Source organism: Ananas comosus, linkage group 24 (genome assembly GCF_001540865.1).
Source record: "Ananas comosus cultivar F153 linkage group 24, ASM154086v1, whole genome shotgun sequence".
NCBI lineage: Eukaryota > Viridiplantae > Streptophyta > Magnoliopsida > Poales > Bromeliaceae > Ananas > Ananas comosus.
Window position 1 is genome coordinate 1,936,054 of NC_033644.1, and position 24,446 is coordinate 1,960,499.

Below are 24,446 nucleotides of genomic sequence, written 5' to 3' on the forward strand. Positions count from 1 at the left end.
GAACACGAGTTGGCTCATTAAAATATCGAGCCGAAAAATTCAGCTTGTATTCGGTTTGTTTATTAATGAGCCAAACACGAATTGACTTACGGACAATAAGTTAAAAAAATTAAAACTATAAATATAGAAAGAAAATTAATTTTTTGATTTTGGTATAATTATTAAAACTTTATATGTAGAGGAGCCTTTTTATATTTAGATTGAGCTAAAATTTAAATAATAAAAATTTGTATAATATATATAATTACTTATTTATATATATATATAAATATAAATTATATGTATTCGAGTTGTACTGAAAAATTTGGTTTGTGTTTGTCTCGTTTACTAAACGAGGAATTCGATAACCAGCTCATTTCGAGTCGAATACGAGTTCGAACGACGAGCTAGATTACCACCCCTTNTCCAAATTATCTTTATTAATAAACTCTGATTAAATTTTGCCACTTTGCCCGTTTTGCCTATAGAGCTTTCTAGAGTTTAGAGTATAGGATTCTCCAGTTTAGGGTTTAGGGTTTAAGGTTTTAAGGTTTTAAGGTTTTTAGAATATTTTAAGATTTTAGGATTTTAGGTTTTTAGAGATTTTAGGATTTTAGATGTTTTTTTTTGGATTTTAGAGTTTTAGGGTTTAAAGCCACGGGCACGAAATTCTAATATTAAATAATAAAAAACAATCGCTTTCTCCAAAGCTTAATTGGGTTGAGGCTCATCACGCATAACATGAATTTGTATTAAATGAAAAAAAAAAATAATTGTACTAATAAAGTGAGGTGACTCAAACTCAGAACATCTTGCTCTAATGCTATGTTAAATAATAAAAATTAATTGCTTTCTCAAAAAAATTAAGCAGTTAGAGAATGACGTTTTCATAATTTTATATTTAACATCGAATTAGCAAGTGTAGGCAAAATAATTTAATTAGTCTTTCACGATAGCCAAAATATTAAATATGATTAGCCAACAAAGGGCAAATTAGTCATTTTATGTTTTAACCTAAGTAAGATTTTATGTTAGCTTATATTAACTATATGTTTTCTAACAGAAATTAGCGAAGAAGGTGTTTATGATATTTATAGATTATGTTAGCTTATATTAAAATAAGATTTTTTTTTTTTTCACCCTCTTAGAGCCTCTAGTTGCCTCACTCCTGTAATCTAATTCATTTTTTCAATGAATAAAGCGGATAGCACGCTACCTTTTTCTCAAAAAAACATATTTATAGATTTCTAGAGATAATGCTCATATTGACTACTTTAAAAGGGCATATGTGATATTTTTAAAAATTTAAGGGACATGTTTGAAATTGTCCTTAATATTAAAAATGCCATTCTATGACAACTTAAATTTTTTTGAGATGGTTGTTTTATAATACATGCTTACAAAATAAAAAGTATTGAATTTGAATCCACCGAACCGTAGTATTATTTAATTTTTACTCATTTAATCGACATTCATAACAATGGAGGGTTGGGTTAGGACTTGAGGTGATGGGAATTTTTGGCTTAAAGAGGCCAGTATTCTGTCCTCTGGTATAAGGTCTGTTGGGTAAAATCATATTTGAAATGGCGGGAGGTCGGACTAGACCAAGTTACGCTCGAAGTGGTGGAAAGCTGATTGGGCCAAATCACAATTGAGAATCCTTGATATTGTATCTGTTTGCTTTAAACAAATTGGTTATATATATTTTTTAATAGTTTGAGCTTTTGGAATTAATAAGTAGCGCCAACAATCTGACGGTAATAGCTAGGGCTCTGTTTACAAGGACCTCAAAGAGCCCAAGATGAGAAAATTAGTGGACAATGGAGAGAATGAAACAAGCAATATCACAAACTAATATACAAACTCTCATTCCATGAACAGGTATTAGCTAAAAGAGAAACATACAATGTCAAGGGAAAAAAAAAAAAAGAAAAAAAGAAAAAAAAAAGCACATATTGTGCAAGGGGAATAGAATTACATAGTTNGGTTTTAGGATTTTAGGTTTTTAGAGATTTTAGGATTTTAGAGGCTTTTTTTGGGTTTTAGAGTTTTAGGGTTTAAAGCCGCAGGCATGAAAATCTAATATTAAATAATGGGAAACAATCGCTTTCTCCAAAGTTTTAAATGGGTTGAGGCTCATGACATGGATTTGAATTAAATGAAAAAAAAAAAATTATATTTAACATCGAATTAGCAAGTGTAGGCAAAATAATTTAATTAGTCTTTCACGATAGCCAAAATATTAAATATGATTAGCTAACAAAGGGCAAATTAGTCATTTTACGTTTTAACCTAAGTAAGATTTTATGTTAGCTTATATTAACTAGACGTTTTCTAACAGAAATTAGCGAAGAAGGTGTTTGTGATATAAATTTATAGATTTTGAGAGATAATGTTGATATTGACTACTTTAAAAGGGCATCATATGTGACATTTTTAAAAGTTTAAGGGACATGTTCGAAATTGTCCTTAATATTAAAAATGTCATTCTATGACAACTCAAATTTTTTTGAGATGGTTGTTTTATAATACATGGTTACAAACTAAAAAGTATTGAATTTGAATCCACCAAACCGTAGTATTATTTAATTTTTACTCATTTGAAATGGCACGAGGTCGGACTGGGCCAAATTATGCTCAAAGTGGCGGAAGCCTGATTAGGCCAAATCACAATCGAGAATCATTGACTCTATATCTGTATGCTTTAAATAAATTGGTTGTATTTTCTTTTAATAGTTTAAGCTTTTGAAATTAATAGTTAGCGTCAACGATCCGACTGTAATAGCTAGGGCTGTGTTTACAAGGACCTCAAAGAGCCCAAGATGAGAAAATTAGTGGACAATGGAGAGAATGAAACAAGCAATATCACAAACTAGTACACAAACTCTCATCCCATGAACAGGTATTAGCTAAAAGAGAAACATACAATGTCAAGGGAAAAAAAAAAGAAAAAAAGAAAAAAAAAAGCACATATTGTGCAAGGGGAATAGAATTACATAGTTACAAATAGAACTGTACCACTCATCAAGCTGGAATATGAACACAAAAAAAAAAAAAAAAAAAGGGTCCAATGATCTCATTGGCATATATTCATCACTCAAAATATTTTTTACAAAATTTCATTAATCACAGTTGAACTCATTGCATGGCTTGCTGAACAATTGAGCTGGACTACGAATATGCATTCATGCTACTCTTTCACAATGATGCTATTCGAGGGCGTATCATTGTTTCCGCGACTTCCAATCTTCGATTGCAGAACGAAGCGAGTGATTGGGTATGAGATTCTTGTTGGGTAACCGTAGATTCGTCATCGGAGACTTGTCATTCATGCTGAGCCACATCTCAATCGCTTTACGGTCATACGTGTATCCGTCGGACGCAACATAGGGATCATCCATCACTTCCTGCATAAAAGTTTTCGCGATCTATAGGTTTAGATTACATAGTGAAGAACAATGCATTAGAGTCAGCGAATGCATCGGAAGGAATAGGATGAGTAATAATATCAAAATTACGCAAACTTAAATTTCTGCATACATAAACTTCTCTTATCAAACTAACTTCTCCCCGTGATTTGGATGACTCCTAAACTTCAAGATAAAAGCATTTTTACAGGACATGAAGACAATTACTTTCTACGTGAAAAGCGAAGTTGAGATTTTAAAGGGTTATATATGTTTATGATGATTTTGCGGGTACAAAGTTGAGATTTTAAAGGGTTATATATGTTTATGATGATTTTGCGGGTACATAAATACACGTCCATGCGTGTGCATGCATGTGGTTGTGTAAAAGCAGAGAAGCGAGAAGCAATATAAGTAATCGCCCATATAAATGTACGCAATGCGAGAGGCAAAATGGCAAACCGACCTGAAGTATTGGGCAAATGAAGTGGTTTGGAGGTGCTGACAGAAGATGAATCGTCGACAAATTCTGCGCCTTTTCTGCAATCTCCTTCAGTCTTTCCAGCATCGGAAGAACTTGCTTGTTCAGGTCAGGCCGGTCCTTGCGCCTCAATTCAGCGCAGCTTAGCCCGAGACGAGCCAATTCCTGTGTCTCCTCTTCCGGCCACTGCCCACCCTTTGGATCCAACATATTCACTAGACATTCATTCTCTAACGCGATTTCTACAGCATAGGCAAGTCCCATTGGCGGTTTCGCTGTAATTAACTGCAAAATTACCATCCCTAAAGCATAAGTATCCGACTTTGGGGAGACCAGACCAGTCCTTTGGTACTCGGGGTCGATGTAGCAAAAAGTCCCCACAGGAGCAGTGTCTTTGATTATTGTGGACATCGGATAATTTACAGTAGGCAGCAAAGTGGAGAGGCCCACGTCGCCGATCTTGCTTTTGAAGTTGTGGTCGAGCAAAATGTTCGCGGGCTTAAGATCGCGGTGGATGATGGGTTCGGGTTTCGAATTGTGAAGGAAAGCGATAGCGGAGGCGACTTCCCACGCAATTCGAAAGCGGTAGAACCATGGAAGCGGGGGCGTGTTGTTCTTGCATTGTAGCCTATCGTCGAGGCTACCGTTCTCCATGAATTCATATACAAGGCAACCTCTCTCAGGGCAGGCCCCAAGGAGCAAAAGAAGATACGGATGGTGAATTCTGCTCAGAATTTCAAGCTGGAAAAGAACATGTTTTGTTAAGGCATTGGAGAAGTCGAGAATTTATTCTCAAAAACTCACCATGGATTGAGGCAATGTAAAACTTAGTTTAAAGTTATCGAAATTGGATAGCTCAATAAAAATTCTCTTGTGTTAGTTACTATTTTTGCGACTTTAGTTTTATTCTCAACTATTTGACACAGTTTTAAGCAAGAATTTAAGTGTCGTGGCATGAGGTCGTGCCGGAAACTTGCCGGCACGATGCATGCCGGTCACAAAAAATATATGTGTGCCAACACGAAATGGCATGAAATATTTATTTTCTTTAGCAACAAATTATGTCAATTATTTATTATATATTTTTATTAAATCTTTTGAACTTTATTATGAAAATTACTTACTAATTTAAAAAATAGAGAGTTTTGAATTGTGCTATCGGCACGGGAACTGTATCGTGCCAATATCTTACTGGCACGATATGGCACGGTGGATACGGCCCATGCCGATGGACACTTTAATCCTTTGTTTTAAGTAACCAATGCCAATTTACAAAAATGCATTGATAGTTAAAACCATGCACTAGTCATCAACTTTGCACTGTGTACAGATACCCGGGGGGCAGTTCCTTTCTATAAAGTTGACAATCAGACTAAAGAGGGAAAAGAGATAAAAGTTCCATTTTTGCAAATGCAAGAAAAGTGGGTTTTTTTTTCTTTTTTTCATGTAAGTCTTTTGTTTGAATCATCCATACCTCTTGTTTAAGTTGCTTGGTTCCATGCCCCTCATTAGAGTGGAGAATTTTCACTGCCGCGATTGTATGATGAAAACTACCCTTGTAGACGGTTCCGTTTGCTCCCCGCCCGATCATAAAAGCACTAGAGAATGATGACGTTGCCAATTGTATCTCTTCCCACGTGTACCGTGTATACTGTTCGCCATTAGAATCAAGAGCTTTCTCTAGCATCAGCTTCTCCTTCACTTCTCGAGCAGCACATCCCTCCACATCCTTTCTCTGCGCCTTTTCCCTCTCGGCGCATTCTTTCGCAAGCTCGGCTTCCTTTTTCGCTGCTTCGCGCTCATCCCTTTCTTTTCTTGCCAAATATCTAGCTTTCTCTCCCCTCAGTTCTATCTGTTTGAGTTTGAGTTCCTCCTCAAGGCGTCGTAGACCTAGCTCCTGCAACTATTATTTCGAAGAAAACGAAGCTTAAGAGCCACAATAATTAGAGATACATATGCATAGAAACACTAGTTTTTCATATACCTTTACAAAATCTAAATTTTCATATACACCCTGAAGAAGGAAAATTTATGACATACATGCCCTAGAACTTCACAATAGTGTAAACAGATAAAATCACACTTACTCGCTGAGAAGCATCAATTGATTCATTCTGTGCAACCTCGCAGAGGTTCTGAACATGTTTAAGTTCTATTCTCAGCCTCTCAAGTTCCGCATTTAGATCAAGCTGCACGAGTAAATCTCTCAGAATGGGCAAATTAAACCACTGCGAAGAAAAACAGTCTACAATGGTGTCGGCCAATCTACTTACCTGGTTCTGAGGAGACGACGAGTTTGTTCTAACTGCTGAGGCTGAGGCCTGACAAGAATAAAGAGACAGATTATCGTCTGTCTCGAGGCTTCTGTAACTAGTGGTGGAACTCATCGAGCCTTCGTCAGTGTATGACCCTAAAATGTCGCGAGGGTTATTATGCCTTGTCCTGGCGAAATTTTGGTTAATAGTTGCGAGCGCTTGGCTACGCTGCTGCGGTAGAGGAGGATTGCGAAGGGAGAAATTTACTGTTCCATCTGTTTTAGTCCATTCCAAATGTCAAAGTAAACAATACTGCCCCATGGCTAGAAAATTTAAACATCTACACATATTTGACATTGCCTATTACTAAACAAAAGGAAAGACGTGTATATACAGACGCCTAATTGCAATGTTTCACGAAATATTATTTCTAGTTGGATCATCATATAAACCACCATAAGAAATATTACTTTCTCAAATGATATCCTACTTTGAGGTTGAGCTTCTTTGCTAACTGGTCGTATCTGTGCCGAATAAATGGAGCACATAGTGAAGTCAAAAGATAACTAAGGTCTTTTTAAAAAATTCTGTACATAAATGTGGCGACGGATGAGCCAAATTGGTTAAATAGGAATAGATAGTTATGGCGACATGATATACCTGTGAACTTCGACTTCTTTTTATGAAGGATTTCAAGTGAAAGTAAGTAAAAATTATTTCAACAAACAAGAAGTAGCAGAGTCAGCATCACCACTCTCTAGCTTCTAACTTTTAAGAGAAATCCATAGCTGTTAATTTTTGAGTCTACAAGAAGAAATCGATCATAACATCAAAGAATTACCTGAACGTGCACTTGAGGAAAAATGTGAGGAGTTGTAAGAACTAATGCTTGAACTGTTTGCTTTTTCGGTACTTTCATCGACCATTGATGTAGCAGTGCGTACAGATGATAACTTTCCTTTGGATACAATGTAGACTGTACAAAAGCCCGGAATACGCCCGGAGATTTTTGAAGACGTCTTGGGACCTTTAATTTTCCTGCAAACAGTTTCTTATTACGATCTCACCAATATCAATATTACAAATTACAGTCATTAGTAATGAGATATTGCCTAAGAAAATAAAAAGTAGCCGCATTTCTCCTCCCGCAAGGCTTTAAAAGAGAAGAGCGCGTGAGCATGAAAAAGTAGTGCCTAATTAAATTACTTCAGGATCTGCTGCTTAATGTTCTTCTTACAGCGAACATAGCGGAAATNTATACCTTTACAAAATCTAAATTTTCATATACACCCTGAAGAAGGAAAATTTATGACATACATGCCCTAGAACTTCACAATAGTGTAAACAGATAAAATCACACTTACTCGCTGAGAAGCATCAATTGATTCATTCTGTGCAACCTCGCAGAGGTTCTGAACATGTTTAAGTTCTATTCTCAGCCTCTCAAGTTCCGCATTTAGATCAACCTGCACGAGTAAATCTCTCAGAATGGACAAATTAAACCACTGCGAAGAAAAACAGTCTACAATGGTGTCGGCCAATCTACTTACCTGGTTCTGAGGAGACGACGAGTTTGTTCTAACTGCTGAGGCTGAGGCCTGACAAGAATAAAGAGACAGATTATCGTCTGTCTCGAGGCTTCTGTAACTAGTGGTGGAACTCATCGAGCCTTCGTCAGTGTATGACCCTAAAATGTCGCGAGGGTTATTATGCCTTGTCCTGGCGAAATTTTGGTTAATAGTTGCGAGCGCTTGGCTACGCTGCTGCGGTAGAGGAGGATTGCGAAGGGAGAAATTTACTGTTCCATCTGTTTTAGTCCATTCCAAATGTCAAAGTAAACAATACTGCCCCATGGCTAGAAAATTTAAACATCTACACATATTTGACATTGCCTATTACTAAACAAAAGGAAAGACGTGTATATACAGACGCCTAATTGCAATGTTTCACGAAATATTATTTCTAGTTGGATCATCATATAAACCACCATAAGAAATATTACTTTCTCAAATGATATCCTACTTTGAGGTTGAGCTTCTTTGCTAACTGGTCGTATCTGTGCCGAATAAATGGAGCACATAGTGAAGTCAAAAGATAACTAAGGTCTTTTTAAAAAATTCTGTACATAAATGTGGCGACGGATGAGCCAAATTGGTTAAATAGGAATAGATAGTTATGGCGACATGATATACCTGTGAACTTCGACTTCTTTTTATGAAGGATTTCAAGTGAAAGTAAGTAAAAATTATTTCAACAAACAAGAAGTAGCAGAGTCAGCATCACCACTCTCTAGCTTCTAACTTTTAAGAGAAATCCATAGCTGTTAATTTTTGAGTCTACAAGAAGAAATCGATCATAACATCAAAGAATTACCTGAACGTGCACTTGAGGAAAAATGTGAGGAGTTGTAAGAACTAATGCTTGAACTGTTTGCTTTTTCGGTACTTTCATCGACCATTGATGTAGCAGTGCGTACAGATGATAACTTTCCTTTGGATACAATGTAGACTGTACAAAAGCCCGGAATACGCCCGGAGATTTTTGAAGACGTCTTGGGACCTTTAATTTTCCTGCAAACAGTTTCTTATTACGATCTCACCAATATCAATATTACAAATTACAGTCATTAGTAATGAGATATTGCCTAAGAAAATAAAAGGTAGCCGCATTTCTCCTCCTGCAAGACTCAGAGAAGAGCGCGTGAGCATGAAAAAGTAGTGCCTAATTAAATTACTTCAGGATCTGCTGCTTAATGTTCTTCTTACAGCGAACATAGCGGAAATAGATATATATACCAAGAGATATCCACATAAAGCTTACGCAGATTAGTTGTATTTTGTATTACCTTGTAAAGATATTTCTGGATGAGGCGCCTATAACTAGCCTGCTAATTGCGAATTTGGCAATCTCTCCTGATATTGCATCAGCTACATCGTCTGCTTCAATTATAACAGCTTCAGCTTCTACCTGCGAACAAAATCATTTCAGCCATTACTCTTCAATAGATTTCCATTAAGTAAATTTCTGGGCCCATTTCCTACTAGTTCGATCTTTTTGGTAACATGGCCCCTCAGTTTCATGAGATCGTGGGTTCAATTCTTCGCCATACATATTTAATGGGCTCAATCCCCATATTAAAATCCTTGGGTCAAATCCCTATCTCGTCTCTTAACTCATCTGTCAATTCCACGTGCCTTTCATATATATCATGCAGATGAGAGGGGGTGTTAAGTATATTCTTACACCTGTTTCCTATTAGATTAATCTTTGCACGGCAATTTCATCTTCATGTACATGCTAAAAATAAGATATTAAGAATACTGACCTTTTTCTGAGAACACATTTTCTTGTATGGGAGAAGCACAGCATTTGCTCGCCACTCCATTTCCTTCTTGTAAGCAGAGGCTACATCTTCTCGCACATTTGAAATTGGAATGTAGTTTCCCACTGAAGCACAAAGCAACAAACTCTCAGCCAACCGCTGTAATTTCCTCTTGCTTTTAGAGACGCATTACATTAAGAAAATAAGTGTACAATTTACTACATCATGAAGAACAAAAAAAAAAACAACTAAAACAACCAAAATCATTCATACAAGTGCTACATAGGCCATTTTGCTATTTCTGTCACTGTCGTTCCGTTTTCAATAGCGCAAATTGTTATTCAAAGTCTCCATGTTTCTGTCACTAAATGGAGAGAGAGATAGAAGCAACAATGTCGATTAATGCGTCGGATTGATGTTCTCTGCTGTCGAGAAATTATCCAGCTTCCCACTCAAGGTTATAAACAACTCTAGTTAGAAAAGAGGTACTAACTAAGAATATGGCTTCAGAAGTGACTTCAACTAGTTAGGAAGCGCCTCATTTCTCGGAAGATCATCCTCAAATGAAAAATCTAGAGATCTCTACAACTAATCATTTAGGATTTCTACATCAGCATTGTTAGGATATCGTGCTGACAAGCTTCTTCCGAAACATTCAAAGACGGTGTTCAGCCCAGACACCGAAAACACTTGTTTTTGATTATCAAATCCTCGCAGTCGGCTCTCCGAAACGGTTTGTAATGATTTCCATATGTAATTGAGCATGTTGAACAACATACTGATTTTGAAACTCGCTTAGTGTCGACATGGCCTAAGAATCAAGTCATTTAAGTAGTATTGGAGTACGGTAGCCTTGAATTATTCCTTAGCGGATTTTCTGCAACTCTATTGCTTCCCTTGGCGAGAAAGTCCCATAATTGGTGATTATTCGTGCAAATAGTTTCTCGACAACTTGCTTTTCAATGAGAAATGAACGCAATATACTATCCTAGTCAAAATAGACAAATTTACTGGCCGATACGAATGACGAGATAAAAGATGTCCTGTCTCTATAAAGATCTTGTTGCTGTAATGAAATTTAAGAGACAAAAACATGTTACAAGGCTATCACTAATTATACACGGTTACGATCATTTGCTTTGATCAATCTCCGTTTTCGTTCACCTAATTGCGTTCTCTATCAATAGCAAAACAAGTAACCCGATCCAATTTAGGTTCCTGGATATGTTGGTTATTCAGTTTGTAAGTTTTCGCCGCCCTCTAATTCCAACAAGAACCAACAAAACCAATTCTTCTATGTATAATTCTTCGTAGAAATCTACTAAGACTAGAACATGAGTTAAAATTCATAGGGGTATCGAATTCGTATTTGATTTTTCCAAACAAACCAACAATAGAATATCGATTACGCGAGCTGTGTGCTTACTGGGAGTAGGCACCATTGTGATCTTCGGCCGGACGTGCAGCAGCCGGAAGAGAATTCTCCGCTCGGGGACGAATTTCTCGAGAGCCCATTTTACGGCGCATCTGCTGCTCTTGCTGCTATTCACCGCAATCGCGACGGTGACGATGATCGGAGCAATCGACTCCGACGACGACGACTCGTCGTCGGCTTCTTGAATTTCCATCTCTTCTCTCTTTTCATCAACTGCTCACTATATCATAATCATACTCACCTCCTCCCTGTTAATAGAAAGAGGGATTTTTGGTAAATTTGTATGTGGTTTTCCTCAAACACTTCATGGGCATGAATTACATGAAATCCTCCTACAATTCAGATGCAAAAATAGTGGGGATCCTGAACAGCTGCATCAATTTATGCAATTTTTTCATTTTTTTGGAGGGGAAAACAACAACAATGTGCAAATAACACAAAAGAAGATACAAAAATATAAAACAAAAAAAAAAAATCAAAATTAGTGACATAAAACAAACCATTTAAGATCATAGCTCAGTTGGATAGAGCGAAATAGCACAAAGAATCGCCAAATCTTAGTATTGTGGGGTAGTAACATCAAAACCCACCAGAAAAAAAAAAANTCTTTCTCCAAAAAAAAAAAAATTATAACATTTTTTAATTGTGTGCATCTCCTATGGTGAACCACGGTCCACGGTGGTCTCGGTCTACGCAACAAAATTTTTCAACAAGCGCCGTGAGTAGCGGCTAACTTTATCGTGCTCCGCGGTGTCCACCTACTCGTCAACAGGGGCGACCGTATCCCCTTATTTTAGGGAGAAGTAGCCCCTCAATTATTTGATATTTTGAAATAGCTTCCTCAACTTTAGTTTTTTTTGTTTGAATCCCTTTACTTTCGATATTTCAAATTAAGCCATTTTAGTGAAAAAAACATGTAAATTTTATATAATTCATCAATATATTTTTAAAAAATTAAAGTTATTAGGGTAGTTTTAATTGTAAAAATCAAAAATTAAGAAGGGAATGCATATATATAAAAAAGTAATAATTTCTTATATATTTCTGAAATTTTTTTAACTTTTTAATTTACTCCTCTTAGAAAGCTAATATTGAAAATATTTTTTTTACGTTTCAATCTATTTTAAATATATACTTGACTTAAATTCTGAAATTACTATTTTGCCCTTTCAAATATACCGTTCTACCTAAGTTAGAAGTACAAAAAATATTTTAATTTTTGGTATTTTCAAATATACTCTTTGACCATCACCAATATTTCTTATTTGCCCTTAAGTTAAGGGCAAAAGAGTCATTTTAATTTTTTTAATTCTGGTAGATATTTAATTTATGTTTAATCCAAATTAACTTAACAGGTGGTAACTGTGGAATTATTTTAGAATAATGGAGGAACGTATGAGAGATATATTGGAAAGAAAAAAAAAAGTAGGGCACATGAGATATTTCTGAAGTTTAGAGGGGTAGATAGGCAATTATTTCTATAAAAATTAAGTTGCGGATCCTGTTTCATAATTTTATGTAATTGAGGGGTTTCCATACAATTTTACCTCTCTCCTCTTTTCTATACCCTCCCCTCCCCTACTTTTTCTTTACCCATACGCTCTTTATTTTCTCGAGGCTCTCTCTCTCTCTCTCTCTCTCTCTCTCTCTCTCTCTCTCTCTCTATATATATATATATATATATATATATATATATATATAAAGTTGAGCTAGAATACTCTCAAAAGCATTATGAAGGTAGTGTTTTTGAGTTTTTAGCCATTGGATGGAGAGATGTGAGATTGGGATGATGGTGGTAGGCGGTGAAAGAAGTGCCAAGTTAAAGAAGTGCGAGTTCTGGCTACGGGAGGTTGCTTTCTTGGGCCACGTGATTTCAGCTGAGGGCGTAGCAGTGGACCCGAAGAAGATTGAGGCAATTCGAGATTGGCCTAGACCGACGACGGTGACTGAGGTACGGAGTTTCCTGGGACTGGCAGGATATTACTGTCGGTTTGTGGAAGGCTTTGCGAAGCTTTCCACACCCCTCACACGCTTGACGCGGAAGGAAATTCGTTTTGTCTGGAGCGACGACTGTCAGAGGAGTTTTGACGAGTTGAGACTGAGGTTGACGTCGGCTCCTATCCTTGCCATTCCGGTGATGGGGGTGGATTTGTGATCTATAGTGATGCATCGCACAGTGGACTTGGTTGCGTGCTGATGCAGCATGGTAGGGTGATTGCTTATGCTTCACGGCAGTTAAAGGATTATGAGAGGAATTATCCTACGCATGACTTGGAGCTTGCCGCGGTGGTTTTTGCTTTGAAGCTCTGGCGGCATTACTTATATGGCGAGCACTGCGAGGTTTTCACTGATCATAAAAGTCTCAAGTATCTGTTCACACAGAGGGAGCTGAACTTGAGGCAATGCCGGTGGTTGGAGTTACTGAAGGACTATGACATTAGTATTCAGTATCATCCCGGCAGGGCGAATGTAGTGGCAGATGCGTTGAGCAGGAAAACAGTGCAGAGCCTGAGTTTGACGATCACTGAGCAGAGACCCCTACTCGAGGAGCTGCAGCGGCTGGGACTCGAGATAGTACCCCCTGGCTCTACAGCGAGGCTGACGTCTCTAGTTTTACAGCCCACTCTGTTGGATAGGATCCAAGAGAAACAGAGTGGAGATCCGTACTTGTTGAGGATCAGAGAGCAGCTGACAGGGGGCAAGTTGAGGGTTTTGCTTTGGACAGTTCGGGAGTACTACGGTACAGGGACCGACTGTGTGTGCCTGTGGATTCTGAGATCCGAGCAGACATTCTGAGAGAGGCTCATTGTTCTCCTTATACGGTTCACCCTGGGGGAACCAAGATGTATAAGGATCTAAAGGCACGGTTCTGGTGGCATGAAATGAAGAGGGACATTGGCAGATATATGGCTCAGTGTTTGACTTGCCAACAGGTAAAGGCCGAGCATCAGGTGCCTGCTGGCAAGCTTCAGAGTCTGCCAGTGCCCGAGTGGAAGTGGGAGTACGTCACAATGAACTTCGTCGTTGGATTGCCTAGAGCGCAGGGTGGCTACGACGCGATTTGGGTGATAGTGGACAGTCTGACCAAGTCTGCTCACTTCCTACCAGTTCAGACTACCTGGTCCAGAGAGAGACTCGCGCAGCTATATTTGGATGAGATCTTTAGGCTGCACGGCGTGCCAGTGTCGATTGTATCAGACAGAGACCCGAGATTTGTATCCCAGTTTTGGAGGAGTCTTCAAACCGCCTTGGGCACTCAGTTATATTTTAGCACGACGTTCCACCCACAGACAGATGGTCAGTCAGAGCGGACCATACAGACTCTAGAGGACATACTGAGGGCATGCGTCCTGGATTTTGGAGGAAGGTGGTATCGACATGTGAGCCTGGTTGAGTTTGCGTACAACAACAGCTATCAAACGAGCATTCGGATGGCTCCGTTTGAGGCGTTGTATGGACGCAGATGTCGATCCCCCCTGTTTTGGAGCGATGTGGGTGAGCGGAGGACACTTGGACCGGAGATTCTACTTGAGGCTGAGGAAAAGGTGAGAATCGTTCGACGACACCTTTTGGCAGCACAGAGCCGGCAGAGGAGCTACGCCGATACTAGAAGATGAGACTTGGAATTCCAGGTTGGAGATCATATATTCCTTAAAGTCTCGCCGTCCAGAGGGATACGCCGATTTGGAGTACGTGGAAAGCTTAGTCTACGGTTTGTTGGCCATTTCGAGGTATTGGAGCGTATCGGACCCGTTGCTTACAGGATAGCTTTACCCCCGCAACTTGTTGGCATCCACGATGTTTTCCACGTCTCAGCATTGAGGAGATACGTTTTCGATCCCACTCACGTGATTGACTTCACTCCACTGGAGATTAGCGAGAATATGAGATACGAGGAGCGACCGTTGCGGATTCTTGCTCGGGAGACGAAAGAATTGCGCAACCGGGTTATCCCGTATGTGAAAGTGCAGTGGAGCAATCACGAGAAACGGGAGGCGACTTGAGAGCCTGAGACGGTGATGAGGGAGGCCTATCCCTATCTGCTTGATGCCTGAGCTGAGGTACGTTTCAGTTTCGCGGACGAAACTTTTTGTAGAGGGGGAGGATGTGAGATCCCTGGTGTTCTGTCGTGGAGGCTTGTCGGCAGCTCTGGAGAGTGTCAGGACAAGTCCGAGTCGCGTTGGCGTCAAATAGACGCAAAACGGATTTCGTGCGATGCGAGGGCGGCTTATAGCGAAGAAATCTGCAAAATAGCAAATTTCTCTGCTTGCTGTACCGGTACAACCAGCAGGCTGTACTGGTACAACCAGCGCGCACTGGCTTAACTGCTCTCGGGTTGGCTCTTGTACCGGTACAGGAGCCCGTGTACCGGTACAAGGGGGTAGGTAGAGGGCTGTTTGGTAATTCCCTCCCTCGTTTGCATCACCACTCCACCCACTGCTATATACAGGTGTAGAGAGCTTGAGAGAGAGTGTTCTTGCTGCTCCTTCTTCTCCTCTCCCTCTATAGCTTGGTTCGACCGTGGAGGGGCTCGGTTGGAGCTTTCGTCGCCGAAGTCGCGCCGCGGAGTCATTCGAGGATACGGTTGTCGCCGTTGCATCGCGAGGAAGCTGGGCGAGTGCGGATTTTTGCTGATCGTGACGTCACACCAGTGCTAGCCGCGGTCGAGGTTGGTTATCTAGCACTTCCTTCGTTTTGGCTAGTTTTTACTTCTTCGAGCTCATGGATGTTGATTTGCTGAAAATCGCCGTCGACCGTTAGTATTTCAGCTCGTACTCGACGTAGGAGTATCGGATTGCGACGAGACTTGGTTCTTTGAATTCAGGATTGCTAGAGGAATCCACGAAACCCTTACTTGTGGATTTTTGTGTAGGTTAGCTTGGTCGAAATCCTTCTCTTCTCTGCTGCTTCGTATTTGGACTGAATTGTAGATTTTCGATGTTGATAGCTTGGAGATAGTTTGATTTCGAGACTCGGACATTTTCAGTCGATCCAGTAGGTCATGCCGCAGCCGAGGGAGTTCCGTGCTGTCAGGGATTAGCTTTGAGGTGGGTTACATCGGTTTTACTCCTAAGTTCATAATCGTCGACATGTATAGATTTCGATTTTGGATAATCTATTCTAGTTCGAATTCATGGATTATATGGTGATTGCAAATCTGAATTTGGAGCATGTGGCAATAAATTGAGTAGGCTATACATGTTGGACATGGAATTTGAATTAGGAGAAAACCTGCGATTTGGACCTGTCACTTGTTTAAACTGCCTGATTTAGCTCTAGGAGCCGTTATAAAATTGTACTGTTGCAGTATCCTCGAGACGAGTACTCTAGATAGTTTAGAATACATTTACGCTCATACTGGTATGCCGAGTAGATTTTTACAGGGTCGTTTGGGCTGTTTTGGACTGTTGGGTGCCGTAAGAGTTGACGGTGGACCCGGATCGCCTTTTTGGCGACAGATTGTGCCGAGGGCACGTGAACTGTTGGTTATTAGACTAGTTAGAGTCGGTTACTTAACTTTGGCTTTTCAGAGCCTGATTGAGCTCGACAGAGATACGCTGCATACTCGGTTGGCTTAGCGCCCACGAGTGCCACTCCGGAGTCGGCTTTGTGCTTTCGCGTTGGTGTCGCTCATGCCGGTTGGACTTGCTCTCCACGGACCAGTTAGTGTGGAGGTAGCTAGATAGTTGCAACTGGGTAGGGACGGGTGTATTCACAGTCCCAGGGACGGGTAGGTTTACAGTGCCGATTGGATTGGGTCAGATTTGACATTTCCTACAGTTGATTAGTGTAGAGCATGATAGTGTAGTGATTGATAGCGGTAGAGTTTACTTCCTGCTTTTTCCTACTATCCTGACTCCCCTCTGTAGACTTAGTGGGTGGACCGATGTTGTTTCGGCGGCACCCATTGAGGACTACTTGTTTTTACAGTAGTTCTCACTCCCAGTTGGTACCTCTGTTTTGCAGAGCCACAGGTTTCGGCTGCTGCGCCTTTCGCGGATCAGGATCGAGGCAAGGGTGTCGCGAGTTAGAGCCCTACCCGACGTGCTGAGCTAGAGATGCCCCTACTGCAGGTAGATGTTTTGTTTCGAGTTTATGTACATAGTAGACTTAACTCGCCAGTGCGAGTAGCTCTGTATTTTGGATTTGGACTATGTATATGAAACTCAGTTTATTTAGCTTCTGTTTTCTCTAGCAGCTCTCTACTACTGTTCGTAGTAGTGTTGGATTTACAGGTACAGCTGTCGCTTCGTATACAGGGAAAATTCCTTTGTATACGGCGGATTTGTCGGCGTGTCCGGGGAACGAGACATCCGGGGCTTGACAGATTCGGTGCGACGACTTTCAATAAAACACCTAACTGATTGCCATTGATCGGACTTTGTCCATCAGCCTATTCATAAGTTCAATTCATAACCTCAAAATAAATCAATTTTTTCTTGATCTGTTCTGCCATCCCACCTAATAAATTACTAGGATTCATTTTCAATATAATATCTATACACTCACTAGTTCTCTGGTTTTCATATTTTTTCCATTAATGGTTAGCTCAAACTTTCCAATGGAGCTTCCAACTATGAAATATATGAAATAATCATTGTAGTCTAAAAACTTAAATCGATAGAGAATGATATTTAAATAGTTTTATATTTAACATATTTTATAGTTTGGATCACAGTCGGATCTCCTGCTCTGATACCACGAGAATAACCGTTATATTCTAAAAGTTTAAACTGATAAAGAACGGTAGTTAAATATTTTTATATTTAACACATTTTATAATTTGGATCACGGTTGGACCGGTCAATTTGATCCGATATTTCGAGCATATGAAGGTGGGGATATCAATGGGTTAGATTCGGGATGGATTTTCAAAAACCCGAACCCGAACCTGACTCCAAACTTGAACCCGCAGGCAACGGATTTTAAAAATCCATATCCAAATCCGAAACCCAAACTCAAACCCAAACCCGAACCCGAAACAATTATTTTTTCTCAATATTTCAAAAAATATATTATATTAAATCTAATTTTGTAAAATATAAATTCAAATATAACATCAAACATTTATACACATATTATATATATAAAATAAATTCAGGTTCGGATCGGATTCGGATCACGTATAATCAAAATCCATATCCGAATCTAAATCCGTCAAAATTTTATTTTTGATATCCATATCTAAAACTATTTCTATTTAGTATCAAGTAAAATTTATTTGTTCGATTTCGGATTTGAATAAAATTTCGAGTATTTCGTGTTCATTGACAACTCTATGTGAAAGCGAGGGTCGTTGACTTTTCCAGGGAGACTGTGGGGTCAATTTGACTGGTGCCGCGAAAGCCACGGCAGGGATTGACTCAGTCTCGTTGACTTGGAGACTGCATCCAACGCTATCACGACGACACTTCGATTTCTCCGCCCTCTTTTTTTTTTTTTTTTTTTCACATGGAACATTTTTAAATAGGGAAAACTTCAAAAAGCCCCCTGTGGTTTCGTCGTTTCTCACTTAGCACCCCTGTGGTTTAAAATGTATCAAATTGCCCCCCTGTGGTTTCGTTTTTATTTTTTTGGTAGCTTTTTCGTTAATATTTTATTAAATTATATACAAAAAATTTTAGATACCTATCTAGATTTATCAAATATTCACTTTAGTACCCTTTAATTTTAACTTTATCACTGATTTAAGAAAAAAAATAATAAAATTGATAAGAAAAAGAGAAAAAAGAAACCACAGGGGGGCAAATTGATACATTTTAAACCACAGGGGGGCAAAGTGAGAAACTATGAAATCACAATGGAGGTTTTTGAAGTTTTCCCTTTTAAATATCATAGTTCACACTTTTTTATTTTAGTACCCTATAATTTAAAATGTATCAATTTAGTACCATATAGTTTCATCTTTATCTTTTTATTATCGTTTCTATTACTTTTTTTCGTTAAACCAGTAACAAAGCTAAAACTAAAGGGTACTAAAGTAAATATTTGACAAATCTATATGGGATATCTGAAACATTTTGTATAAAATTTTACCAAAATATTAATTAAAAAGCTGACGAAAAGATAAAAATGAAACCACGGAATACTAATTTGATACACTTTAAACCACATGCTACTAAAGTGAGAAAGTGCGAAACGACAGGGACTCTCTTTGAAGTTTACCATTTTTTATGAAAAAAACTTTAAATATCACCCTTATAGTTTCGCTCTTTTTTATTTTAGTATCCTATGTTTTAAAGTATATTAATTTAGTGCCCTGTAATTTTATTTTATTTTATTATTCCCTCCACTAATTTTTTTTTATTAAATTGGTGACAAAGTTAAAACTAAAAGTTACTAAAGTGAATATTCGATAAATCTAGATGGGATATCTGAAATTTTTTATATATAATTTAACGAAATGTTAACGGAGGAGCTGACGAAAAGAGAAACTGAAACCACAGGAGACTAGATTGATACACTTTAAACCATAGGGTACTAAAGTAAGAAAGTGCGAAACTACAGTGGTGATATTTGAAGTTTATTCTTTTTTTATTCATTATTGTTTGGGTAAATTGCACCTTTGGTCCTTAATCTATAAGCGACGCGAACTTTAATCCATAAATTTTAATTTGTTATAATTTTTAACTCTAATTTTTAGAATTGTTGTAATCAAGCTTCAAATTTTAATTTAGTTGACTAAATTTTAAAGCATTGTTAATATAGAAATAATGTAATATCTTAATTATTTGTGTATCATTTGCATGTTAGCAATATATCAATATTTAGTCAATTAAATTGGGCTATAGGCTATAGAACTTGATTGCAACAATTCAAAAAGTTCGAGATAAAAATTACAACTAATTAAAGTTTGCGGATCAAACGTACAGTTTACCCTTCTTATTTTACGAGAATATTTTTAAGATGAAGAGTCGAATCATGGACATGCATGTCTACCAAATTTTGATTCTCCACCTTTTCACACATAGTAGCTGGTAAATATCTTAAAAAGAAGGGATGATTTCATACAGCTCCCTATAAACATATCGAATAACAAATATATTCTTACAAAATTCATATTTTTAGATTTATCCCTGAAACCCCTATTGTTAGGGTGCGTTAAAAAGTATACATAGTTAATTATAAGTAAAATACTTAATTTTGATTAGTAAGTGAAATAAATTGACCTTTTTATTCTTATAATATTATACCTTCTTTTCTCAATCAAAATTCTAGTAATAAAAACTCTTTTTTCTCTTTCTCTTTCTCTTCCTTTCTTTCCTTCATGCTAGGTTCGAACCCGTAACTATAGTTTTTCCGTCACCATTCATCTACGACGCTTGTTGCTTTCCATGTCAAACGCCGGGAAATCAATAGTAGATAGGTAAATGAGAAAAGGTGTAAGAGAAGAGGTTGCAATAATGATGAATTGAGTTAATTTTTATAGAAGAAGAAGATGATCATTAAAAATTTTTTAGGAGGATATTTCTACATAATTATAACAGTTGAAAATTTTAAAGGAATATATTTGTGATAATAAAAATGACATTTCACTTATCTGCTATTAAAAAATAAACAGTGAGCTAACAATAACAAGTCAGAAAGACAAATAAGCAAAATATCTAAACTCTTTAAGGAACGAATCTAAAAAATTTAATTTTGCAAAGATATATCTGCTATTCGATATGTTTACATATTATCTGTATGAAATTGTCCCTAAAAAGAATGATGTTATATTATTCTTACATCAGATAAAATGGGAGAGAGCATAAAAGGATTACACATGATTAAAGTTGAACTAATCCAATTTATATTATGCATTTTGGTTCAATTAAGTTGATCTTAGTTTGGTTTGATTTATGATTTGACCAGTAATTCTATTTGGATTTCGATTGAGTTTTTTTTTTTTTTAATTTTCCGACTAAACAATGCAGAAACCATTTTTTCGTTCAGTTAAGTTGATTTTTTTTTATTTTATTAAGTGATGCTTCCGAATTTTTTTTTTTTTTTTTTTAAACCATTCATTTGCGTCGTTTGAAGGACGGAGATTCATTGTTGAGATTGTTTGGTAGGTAAGTGGGAGGGCGGTGAGGTCGGTACCCGTTAATCAGACAAAAATCGTCCATTTGGTAGGTAAGTGGGGAGGCCGGTGAGGTCGGTATCCGTTAATCAGACAAAAATTGGATGGACATCGTTTCATAAATTAATTAGTTTGGAAACAATGCAGATGACCGCCACGTGACGAGCCCATCTCACCCTCCACTTTTCTTTCTCTGCTTCTTTCTCTCTCCCAATAGAAATCAGAATGCACAAATTTTTTTTTGGAAAAACTTCAAAAACCCCCCTTGTGGTTTCACACTTTATCACTTTAGTACCCTGTAGTTTAAAGTGTATCAAGTTAGTACCCTGTGGTTTCTCACTTTATCACTTTAGTACACTGTGGTTTAAAGTGTATCAAGTAATTAGTATCCTTTGGTTTTGCACTTTATCACTTTAGTATCCTGTGGTTTCACACTTTATCACTTTAGTACCCTATAATTTAAAAAACTACAGGGTACTAACTTGATACAAAATTAAAAACACAGGATACTAAAGTGATAAAGTGCAAAACCACATGCTATTAACTTGATACACTTTAAACCACAGGATACTAAAGTGATAAAGTGAGAAACCACAGGGTACTAACTTGATACATTTTAAACCACAAGGTACTAAAGTGAAAAAAATTGAAACCACAAGGAGGGTTTTTGAAGTTTTCCTATTTTTTTTTCTTCTTTTTTCCTTCCCGCTCACGCAATTGGTGTGCGCTAGCTCGCCACACGGCACCCATCTGCATCGTTCCCAAACTAGTAGTTTGAAAACGTTGTCTATATAATTTTTGTCCCGGTTACTCGGTACCCCTGAGAGGTGATTTTTATGGACATTTTAGTAAGGCTAAATTACAGAAAATCTTTCTATCAAAACTCGTTTTTTCACTTTTCCTTCCTGTCATTTAAAAATCTACACTTTACTCCCCTAAATAATGAAAAATGTTCACTTCGGACCCCGCCGTCAGTGTTCCGTTAGGGTTCCGTCTATATCCCATTATTATATATATTTTTATACCGAAAATATCATTCTACAGATAAAAGAGGGTTGGGGAAGTAGAGGAAGAAGGAGAGAACATTTTGATCATTTTATCAATACTATTAACACCGTACCCTCTGTAAACATTTTTTTATTTTTTAGGGTGGCAAAATGTACGTTTTTAAATAACAGGGAGGAAAAATGAAAAATCGGATTTTGATATGATGGTTTTCTATAATTTAGGCTTTTAATAATTTTGATTATGGGATGGTGTAGCAAGTTTGAAAATGCTTGAACCGCGTCCACAGCATCAATGGGGAACTTTCAATTTGAAATTTTTAAATTTTAAATCTAAAATATAAATATAAATTTAAAATTTAATTTTAGTTTAACATTTTAACTTAAATAAAGAATTCAAATTTAATTTTAAGTTTAAGTTTAATATTTGGAATTCAAAATTCAAATTAAAATTTAAATTTAGTGTCAAAAATTATATTTAAATTTTGAATCCATATTCGAACCTAAATTCAAATACGTTAATTCAGGTTAAAATTTGAATTTTGAGTTTGACTGTTTGTTTAAATTGAGATTCTAGTAAATAATTCATATCGAAGTTGAGAGGGTCTCCATACATTTTAATATTAAATTTTATTTTAATATAATATAAAATATTATAATGTATGGATAGATCATGTGCACCTAATAATTTTTATAGATATCTCTCTGAGATGCTTATCATGAATTTTTAGGGGAAAAAATATTAAAACTTTGAAAATTATATAAAAAGATAAATTTTAGAAACTATTTTGAACTTTTCTGTAAGGTTATAAATCTATATGAAAATTTCAAAAGATGAATAGTTGGGGGGCTTATTTTAAAATCGGCTGCAAGTTGAGGGGCATCCTTAGATTTTTGCCTTTCTAGCATGTGGGATTGCATACAAACTAAAAGAGAATTACTTGTTCACATTTACATCCAAAAAATTAAGTACAGGAACAAACTTCTTTTTTATTTGGTTCGGTATTAAATGCGAGTAAAATTCAGCTTTCGTTTCGATTCAGTATTTTTGTTAAAATTACGAAAATTATATTTATTGACATCCACTTTTAGATGCCCGGAGCTAGCTCTTGGGCTAGAGCGCGTCGCATAGGTTGCCAAAGCAGAGACATCAGTGAAAGAAATGAGGACCACCGAAAAGAAGCTTATGTTGCTGGTCAATCGCGAGAAGCGAGAGTGAAGGCACCAACAAGGTTTAGGGTCCAAATAGGCAAAAACACCGAAGGTCTAGGGATGGGTAGGGCTGGCAAACGAGCGAGCCAGCTCGCGTTCGACTCGTGTTCGACTTGATATTCGGCTCGCTCGAGCTCGACTCAAAATTAAATGAGCCGAGCTTGAAGAAAATAAAAGGCTCGAAATTCATTTCAAGCCGAGCTTGAGTATTACTCGGCTCGTTCGAATTAGGCTCGAAAAGCTCGAAAGCTCGAAAATATATATATATATATAGTGTCCGGCTACTATACTATCTATAGTACGGGAGCTCCCGTACTATAGTGTTGTTTTCGATCTTTGGGCGTTCAAATCAACGATCCACACCGTTAAAACTGATCTAGGGTATTTAAAGTTTTTAGAAATAAAATTTTATATTTTTTCGACATAGTTTACTTTATGATCAAAATATTTCAAAATTGTTAAATTTCAATGGCTATTATGACGAGTTTGGAGTTTAACGGTGTAGAAGAATCTAAATTTCTTCAAATTTTGATAGAAAATTCTTTAAACTATATAGATTAAGGTTAACATTCTTGATCCTGAATTTAAAAGTCCTATACTCAAAATTTAAAGAGTATTCAATTCCCACCGTCCATTTTGACATAGTTTATGTACTAAGTAAACGATATCGAAAGAGAACTAAAATTTTATTCTATGAACTTGATTTACCCTAGATATATTTACGGGTGTGGATCGTTGATTTGAACCTTAAGATTGTCGAAAAAACACATATATACTGGGAAGCTCACGTAATAGATAGGTAATGTAGCCTAATTCTATAATATATATATATATTGTAGTTTAATGTATATATAGGCTTTAATTTAATTTGCGGCAATTATATTGGCCATAATAAAACCAACAAGTACAACCGTGCAATTGAGCCAACTCTAAATTACATAACACACTCTCTATTGTCAGACTTTTACTGTTGCACATAATACTAAAACATGATAATCCAATTTTCAAATCCCTAATTTTTTTCCCCTCTCTCTCTCTCTCATCTCTCTGACTCCTGACCAGTCTGACAGTCACCCTAGCTCACATTTCTTACAATTATTTTTGATATTTTGACTATTTGAAATGTTGCATCAAATTATAGGTAATGTTCTATAAAAATTAAACTATTGATTATATAATGTCGAGAATTTCAATCGGCTCGTTGTAGAGCTCGAGCTCGGCTCGAATTAATTTCAAGCCGAGCTTGAGCCTAGATTTAGGCTCGAAATTAATTGTAAGCCGAATTTGA

General features: G+C 37.2%; 1 protein-coding gene across 3 annotated transcripts; it reads right to left on the bottom strand.

Moving 5' to 3' along the window:
- On the bottom strand, nt 2,934-11,483 carry LOC109728652 (U-box domain-containing protein 35-like). 3 transcript variants are annotated; one of them, XM_020259114.1, is made up of 10 exons: nt 11,380-11,483; nt 10,871-11,127; nt 9,448-9,569; nt 8,968-9,089; nt 8,496-8,692; nt 7,673-7,929; nt 7,487-7,588; nt 5,342-5,770; nt 3,853-4,608; nt 2,934-3,386 (listed from the first exon to the last, which is right to left on the bottom strand). In XM_020259114.1, the coding sequence occupies exons 2-10, from the start codon at nt 11,070-11,072 to the stop codon at nt 3,204-3,206; spliced, it is 2,370 nt and encodes a 789-aa protein (XP_020114703.1). In that variant the 5' UTR covers nt 11,073-11,127; nt 11,380-11,483; the 3' UTR covers nt 2,934-3,203. The 3 variants fall into 3 exon arrangements, with proteins under 3 accessions (XP_020114703.1, XP_020114701.1, XP_020114702.1); XM_020259112.1 differs by having other exon boundaries at nt 7,487-7,929; XM_020259113.1 differs by lacking the exon at nt 11,380-11,483 and having other exon boundaries at nt 7,487-7,929; nt 10,871-11,299.

What these genes read in the sequence shown, in the direction of transcription:
- LOC109728652 (XM_020259112.1), bottom strand. Translation starts at nt 11,072, where the DNA reads ATGGAAATTCAAGAAGCCGACGACGAGTCGTCGTCGTCGGAGTCGATT. An exon ending in TCCAGAAATATCTTTACAAG is followed by an intron (nt 8,693 to 8,967) that starts GTAATACAAAAT and finishes AACTGTTTGCAG; the next exon opens with GAAAATTAAAGGTCCCAAGA. An exon ending in CCAAGCAACTTAAACAAGAG is followed by an intron (nt 4,609 to 5,341) that starts GTATGGATGATT and finishes GTTCTTTTCCAG; the next exon opens with CTTGAAATTCTGAGCAGAAT.